The sequence below is a fragment of the Brachyhypopomus gauderio genome, chromosome 5 (assembly GCF_052324685.1).
Source record: "Brachyhypopomus gauderio isolate BG-103 chromosome 5, BGAUD_0.2, whole genome shotgun sequence".
NCBI lineage: Eukaryota > Metazoa > Chordata > Actinopteri > Gymnotiformes > Hypopomidae > Brachyhypopomus > Brachyhypopomus gauderio.
Window position 1 is genome coordinate 30,629,592 of NC_135215.1, and position 7,930 is coordinate 30,637,521.

Below are 7,930 nucleotides of genomic sequence, written 5' to 3' on the forward strand. Positions count from 1 at the left end.
TCGCAATGATGAGGACTGTTGAGATACCAATTCTAACTGAACCAGGAAATGTATTGGTCAATTCAGATCGAACACCTGTTGTGAAATTTTACCGTTAAGCTCCTTGTTAGAGAACAGTAAGTGCAAAAAGTACTGGACAGTTGGACATGTGCATCCAAATGTTTAGAGAAAGTCACATCAAGTTTTTCCTGTAAAGGTTAGAGTGCATTTCCTGAGAAAATCCCAACTATTTGTGGGTAGTGCATGTCTAATATATGTATTTAATTTTTGTCTCATCTATAAGAGATTAGTTGAGGATCCTTAAAAAGGTATGCAGTCTGTACATCGATTTGGAGTATCCGGAAGTGTTTCAAGTATAATTTTAGCCATGTTTTATTTGTTGGATGTCAGCACCAAAGGAATTCTTGTTGTCTTAATACGTTTGTAGTGACAATGAAGACTTCCTCCAGAAAAGTTTTGAAATGTGTGAACATTTTTAAAATGGGTTTTCCCAAGGAAGCCATAGGTAATGCGCTTGCTCGTGTTTTACCTATTCAGAGTGGATGCACTGACCTATGATCTACGTCTAAGAGTAGTTTTTTTAAGGAAGAACTGTAGATAGGAATGAGAATCTGTAGGTTTATATTGGATGGTGGTATTTAAACAAGAATGAGTAAAGTGTCTTGAAACATCCAAGACTTAATGCCAGGATGTGCTATATTCTATGTTTGTTGCCCCATGTCTGACCTGATGATATTATATGCTAGTGTTTACATTGCCCAGTTTGGATCACATGCTGCATGTTAATTAGTTTTAAATTCAGTACAACAAAATATGCTCTGCATATGTCACAGTCAACAGTTTAATTATAAACACACAATCAATGTAAGCTCCACCACAGAAAGATCCATCCATCACCCATGGTAGTAGAAATTAAAACCCCACTGTAAATTTACAGCCTTCTGAAATATGAAGAGGTAGTAGGTATTGGTGCAAAATGCATCAACAAAAAAAAAGTTTGGAAATAAAATCTTTGTTTGAGCAACAAGACAAAACATGTAAATCATGCATATTAATATTAATTGATACCTAGAGAGATTTATTAAACACATACACTATTATAAACTCTCTTGGACTAATTTTGCAGAAGACAATATTGACAAAAACAAAATTAGAGTAAATTAGAGTTAGACAACCAAATGTAAAATAAAGCAGTTAGGTAACTGTCGTGCAATACATTTTTAAACGTATTCCTAAGAATCCCTACAATAAAAGTGAAGGTTAAAAAAAATAATAATAATCCACTCCACCTCCCGATATATCCCACAGTCCAACTCCAGGTCGAATATGTACCCTTAATAAGGTCAACAGTAGACTGCTACACCGAGCTGGTAAGAGTGTGTGAGCCTCTTTATTTCATTGTATTGTTGGGGCTACATGCATAAACTATGGATTCAGAAAACACAAGTCACATTTCAGTGAGTTATTGGTGTTCTCTCAGGTTTACTGGAATCAGTAATATCAAGAATCAATCAACAGTTCCACATCTACTATTTCTAATAGCTATGCTTGATTCATTTAAGGAAAGAAATATGCCTAGATTTGTATTTTGTAATTATCTATAAAGCATTTATATGACGTCACTCAATTTTGTGAAATGTCTCTCCTACAGTAATGTGACCGAGGTCATCAGTTGATTGCCACAAAGTGTCAAGGAACCCACTGAAGAAAATCTGAAGTCCCATTTTACTATTTTTACGATTTTAACTTATTGTAATAGAACCGTTTCTATTGCAGACATTTGCAACAAATCAGATACAGGTTGCTTAATTGTCAAAGCTAAATGACTTTATACCTTGGACCCAAACTGCTTCAGGGTGCATTAGGGCTTCCACTAGTGTGCTGGAACTCAGGAAAGAAGAGAGGCACAGTTCTTTAGCAGCAGAGGTTTGGCGATCTCCAGGAGGTCCAGGTTAGGGTCCAGGGACCTGCCCAAGCCTTCCAACACCATGATGGCAAACACAATGGAGGCAAAATTACTTTCTAGCTTCACCTGAAAGAAAGAGGAGGACAGTTAACCACATGTGATCACCACCTCCTCTGGATCCTCACCTCCTCTGTATGATCAACACCTCCTCTGTATGATCAACACCTCCTCTGGATCATGGCTGTGGGATTCCACTCCCAGAAAGACTATGCAGACAGCTTATTCTGATATACAAAACTGAAAATGTTCAACAGAGATTATATCTGAGGGCTGATTTCTCAAGTGTGGATCAAGCCAAAGGATGATCCAATGTAGTCTTTAAAAAAATCCTAAGATAGAAGACATTGACTAAAATGTACCCCCCCCCCCACACACATTATATATATAATAAACTACCGATAACTTGTTTTCTAATTAATTGCTGGTTCATTTTTATATTTATTTCTATATGAGCACAAAACCATCAACCTGAAGTGACCACATTACAGAATATAATTTGATCAACAAATCTTATAATAGTTAATCATATCCTTCTCATCTTTGTGGTTTTTTGAGTGTCATCAGTCATCACTTCACTCACCTTGTGATGGATGAGTAATCCAAAGACCCGAGACAGCAGCTCTGCCACCCGAACCTTAACCGGATTAGAGAAGAAGCATGGATGAAGTTTGAGGAGCTTACTGTGCATGTTGAGCAAATGTCTTCTGTGTTGCAGGGATATGCATGTGTGTAGTACCTTCCCCAGAGACAGTGTGTTGCTGAGGGTGTGGTTCACAAGCTCAGCCATTTCCCTTTTGAAGCCTGCTACATCCTGGCATTCACTGGCCCTGGCATGATTTAGGATCAGTTCTGCCACACGTTCACCCTAGTAGTTAGTACAAAATAGGAAACATAGAAATACTATACAGCATGCTTGTTTTATTCAGCTACAGCTTGGGATCAGGGGCGGACTGGGGAGAAAAAGTGGCCCGGGAGTTCCTGACAGACTGGCCCACTATATATATCTGTGTATATATACTGTGTATGTATGTATACATATATATATATATATATATATATATATATATATATATATATATATATATATATATATATATATATATATATATACATATATATATATATATATATATATATATATATATATATATATATATATATATATATATATATATATATATATGTGTGTGTGTGTGTGTGTGTGTGTGTGTGTGTGTGTGTGTGTGTGTGCGTATACTGTATGAATCTATACATGCCACGTAGTGTATATGACGGCATTTATTGTCATATGGACAATATTAATTCCAGCAATAATATGATTACAAAGCCACATAGTGGCTTTTAAATAGTCCATCATAAGACCACCAAACAAGTTGTTTTACGCAAATGCATCCTAAAGAACAACCTACAACTCTAACGTGGGTATTTCTTCCTCGTACCTATTTGTGGTGGTTAGTTTTAATCTAAGAATTTCAATAGCTTTAAAAAAAAACACAGTGCTTTGGAACCTTTAAGATCGCCACTTGCGTCCGTGTTAACCATGTTAAGGTAATTTGTACATGGTGCCTTAGACGTTGCAGAGGAGACAGCAGTACATTTTAAATAATATAAAATAATATCTACAATTTAAACTGCTGTATGTTTTCGTAGTCCGGCCCGGAGTTTCTGGGACAAGTTGGTTTTTTTTCTGATCTCCGCTGCATACCGTCAGCCCGCATCAACTGGCCCAGTCCGCGACCCGGTCCAACTCGTTCATGTGTTTACAGGCCCAGTTCGCGGCCGCGCAGGTTAGTCTGACTGGAGCGGGGGAGGTAATAACACCGTTAAACAGCCGCGTGACTACGGGCCGGGGCCGCAGTGCGCGGCAGTGGCTCCTCCACGGGCTGAGTTAGACCACCGGCGGCCCACTAACCCATCGGCCCACCGGGGAAATCCCCGGTAGCAATGTATGCCAGTCCGCCCCTGCTTGGGATTGACATTTCCTTTAACTGCATTACCAAGTCGCTAATATTACTCCAGTATGTAGACTAATACAAATCGTTACTATTATTTTTTGTTGTTTCCAATACCTGTTTGAGTACAACAGCAGTGAAGACAGCTCTGAGGTTCCGGAGGTCCACCTCACTCAGCTGAGCCACGATCCCGGCGTCCAGCAGCACCAGCTGTAGTGGAGGAGGGGTCGGCCGCATACTGACCACCACTGTGTCACACAGGTCCGTCAGAGTGGTTCTAACCTGAGGTCCATCTCCCTGAGCACCCTGTACCAGGATGTTTCCTGGGTGGAGGTCCGCATGGACAAAGTTATCCTCAAACACCTGCAAATGAACACAAGACGTCGAAGTGAAGGAGGAAACACTGTAGTGAAGCTGTAAACACTTCTTGAGTTACCAGCCGGCAACAATGTCTGTTAGTTTGTTTTGCTGCATGAATTCATATGTTTGAGATGGAGAACTACTAGACATTCATATCGTGACTGTGTACAGTCTTTTCATTGGTAAAACCATGTACTGAGTCACAAAGACGGCAACTTTTCTATTAGTTACTCTTTGCCAACAAACCCCACATGTTCCATTTTATGTAGGGATAAATGAATGCCGCATAATGCAGTATCTGTACTAAATTTTAAATAATGAAGAAATTACTTATGTGTTAGTGGTACTAGTACAATTATATTTTTATATATAAAGTGTAGCTGTACATAATACATGTTAATATAAGTTATTTTATGACAACATACAAGTTCGCACCATTTTCAGCAAAGTGTCCACCCCCATCCGGGCTATTCTCTGCTTCATGGCCTCAGGAACCTCAGATTTGAGGTAGGTAGAAATGGGTTCACTCTCCTGAAAAAGCATATTAGTACACACCGCTCTTTAACCGCACCAAAAAAAGAATCAGGGTATGGTCAAGACTAGTGATGCACTAGCAGTGTTTGGGTGAATACCAGCTGAATTTAATCACCTCATATGTCTCCACTAAGACTGTCCTTGTGACAAAAGGTCTTAGTGGTGTTGGAAATTTAACACATTCAAAGTCCTTGAAGTTCCTCTTGAACTTTTCAATATTCTTCGCTTCAAAACGAAGATCTATCTGCAAACACCACCAAAAAGCCAAAAGTAGAGATACTCAGTAGAGATACTAATGCTTGATGTTAGGCCGTATTAGTTGGGTATTAGCATTACCTGTTTTGTCATGAGTTTCTCAAATTCATCCACCACCTCTGGGAGACTGAGCCACTTGAGGCCAGGTAAGCAGCTAATAAGAACGCTCCCTGCCTTCATTAGAATCAGGTCTATCTGAACCTGCCTCCTGATGCCAGGATGAAGCACCTGCATGAAAAAAGGATAATGGTCACAAGATGTTTTACATATTGTATCAATGTATTAATAATGATGAAACACACAAGGATCATAATTTGGAGACAAGTTTATAGAAATAAGCACCCCACCAAACAAAAAAAAAAAAAAAACCAAAGATCCCTATTAACTGAAGTTCACTCCATGACAGGTATGTTACCTATAAACCTCAAAAGCAGTAGTTCTATCTATAATATGGCTTTTCCAATCATACCTTAATTGCCACAGGTATGAGACACTCCTCCTCTGTGTGATTCCCATGACTATGTAGAAGCTCTGCAGAATTCCTCCCCTGGGTCTCCAACATCTGTGCCTTCTCTGGCGTCCACCACTGACCCCAAGCTCCTCCAAGGCCTGGGATCTCCCAAGCTTCCAGCAGGTCATCTTTCTCCAGGCTCTCCACAAGCTGCTGGAAGGCCACATCCTCCACGCTTGCCACGCGAGCCTTGGCCTGGTACACCTGTGCCACGCAGCCCGAGCCCACGGGCTCCTTACTGTCAAACACAAACAGCTGTCGCCAGCCCTCCCCGAAGGCCCGCTGCAGACACTGCTTAGTATGGGCCCAGGGGTGGGGCTTCACCCTCACATGGAGGTGGGAAAAGCGATCACAGAACTCCTGCGAGAAGATGTCCCGCCTCGTGCTGGCCCACTGGCCAAGTTTGATGAACGCTGGCCCCGAGGTTTCTGTGACCCACAACAGGGCATCCAGCCAATAGGGCGTCCAGCTCTTGAAGAGCAGGGTTACAGGGTAGAGCAGCAAGAGGGGGCTGAATTTCAGCAGGAGTACCAAGGCACGGATGCACAACCGCGAGGTGAACACAAGTCTGTGAATTTGCACTTTGGCAACAGAGTTCTTCTCAGAGGTCCTCTGGAGAACACCACCTTCTGCTGAGGCCTGAGTGATACTGCCCAGCCCCCAACATAGCAGTGCCACTTTGGGGGGTCGAGAAACAACGTGACTTCGTGTAACAACCAAAGTCCTGCGTGGTATAACTCGAACGGACACAGAGACTCTCTGAATGGTACATCTAACGCATTTGAAGACACGATTTGCCCAAAGTGCAGACATTTCGATGTGCTTCTGGTAGTTTTATGGTACTTTAGCATTAGTTAATGTTATACACTTGTACATAATTTACATTTAAGCAACATGAACATTTACCTGAATGATTATCTACTACACACACAGACAAGGCTCCTAAAGTTAAGATGGAACAACAATACCCGTTAGTTAGGTTAGCTGCTATATCAATTAACTACCACTATGTCAACTAGCTAACCTAGCTAGCTATTTAGCGATAGTGCTATCGTCCAGCGGGGAGAATAAACTAATTAAAAACATTTAAGTAGAAATGAGGCAAAATACCGCACTATGGCTACATCCTCTGGCTATAGCAGTGATGTAAATCTCCCCCCGATACGCCACGCTGTGTGCAGGCATGTTTACATTCATTCATACATGCCATTAAATGGGACCGCATCCTCCGGTCCTACTTTAAAAAAACTCCGTGCGTACACTTACTTTACGCGTTAGTTCCGCGTTAGAAAAATATTTTTGTGATTTGAAGGGGTACCTTAATAGATTAAATATAGCTGTATGTTACTTACCTCCAATAACATAAGACAAGTGACTGAGAAATAGCAAGTGATAACCCGAAATGTCAGTGAAGACTAAAGCAATGATTTTATTCTTAGAAAATAGCGGGAATCTGCTCAAATATTTCAAAATATTTCAAAAAGTGACGCTTTTCAAAGGTCCCACCAAATTTCAACAGGCAAAAAAATTTGTTTTGACAATTAATTTGGTTTTGACTATAGAATGTTCTACTGAAGCATAAAATGGAGTGTCTTGATTTAGAAATAAATGTTGTTTAATTGTTGTTTTAAAGTTCACCCTATTTTGTTACATCGTGTCTAAACTAATGACTAAATGAATGTGATAACCCAACTCCACCCCCTCCATCCTGTATTTATTATAGCCATTATATTACAGGTCATTACTGTTATTGGATTCCTCACAGAAACATAGATGGTCCTGTTACTCTTAAATGAGAACCTCTTTTTAACTTTTAAATCAAAACCAATCACTGAACATGTGCTCGCTATAGAGTTATAACAATTGTTAGGGCATTTTCTGAACAGGTCATAAAAGTACCAAAATAACTGTAGGCCTATAGTGCTTTGGTGAGCTGCTGGGCCGCCTGCTGTTCTGCTGCCATTCACAGGCTAGTGTGCCTATTGTTTTCTTCCATCAATCAGACAAAAGACGGGAGGGATATTGAACAGATGTTAGACCCACATCCTCCTCCCACAGCTAATCAGCTCTCTGTGTGAGCTCCCATGCATGTCAAAGCAGGAGTGCTCAGTATGATTGTAGAAGTGGTGGTCTTTGAAATCATAGTCTTTGATACCAGACGTTGATATCAGGACAGGCGTGAAAGTTATCTGAAAGTAATACATTCTTTTGTTTCTACAACAGCTACATAATGCAGTTAGGTCTAACTTTTTTTAGTTGGCATGGATGCCCTTTGAAATAAGAGCAAGATGCATTTTAATTATATGGAAATAAACATGAAGATGAATGGGAAAGGGGGAAACACTTTTGTAA

General features: G+C 40.4%; 1 protein-coding gene across 1 annotated transcript; it reads right to left on the minus strand.

The window, feature by feature from the left end:
* Positions 1 to 814: 814 nt before the first annotated feature.
* On the minus strand, positions 815 to 6,804 carry adck2 (aarF domain containing kinase 2). The gene is made up of 8 exons (XM_077007034.1): positions 5,537 to 6,804; positions 5,149 to 5,295; positions 4,928 to 5,056; positions 4,714 to 4,809; positions 4,036 to 4,281; positions 2,703 to 2,831; positions 2,547 to 2,600; positions 815 to 2,032 (listed from the first exon to the last, which is right to left on the minus strand). Exons 1-8 carry the CDS (start codon positions 6,389 to 6,391, stop codon positions 1,889 to 1,891), a joined length of 1,800 nt encoding a protein of 599 aa, XP_076863149.1. The 5' UTR covers positions 6,392 to 6,804; the 3' UTR covers positions 815 to 1,888.
* Positions 6,805 to 7,930: the final 1,126 nt, after the last annotated feature.

Excerpts from the sequence above, each read along its gene's own strand:
- adck2 (XM_077007034.1), bottom strand. The coding sequence starts at position 6,391 with ATGTCTGCACTTTGGGCAAATCGTGTCTTCAAATGCGTTAGATGTACC. Across the intron at positions 4,282-4,713 it reads TGGACACTTTGCTGAAAATG|GTGTTTGAGGATAACTTTGT; the intron begins GTGCGAACTTGT and ends GTTCATTTGCAG. Across the intron at positions 2,832-4,035 it reads CTGCTGTTGTACTCAAACAG|GGTGAACGTGTGGCAGAACT; the intron begins GTATTGGAAACA and ends ACTAACTACTAG.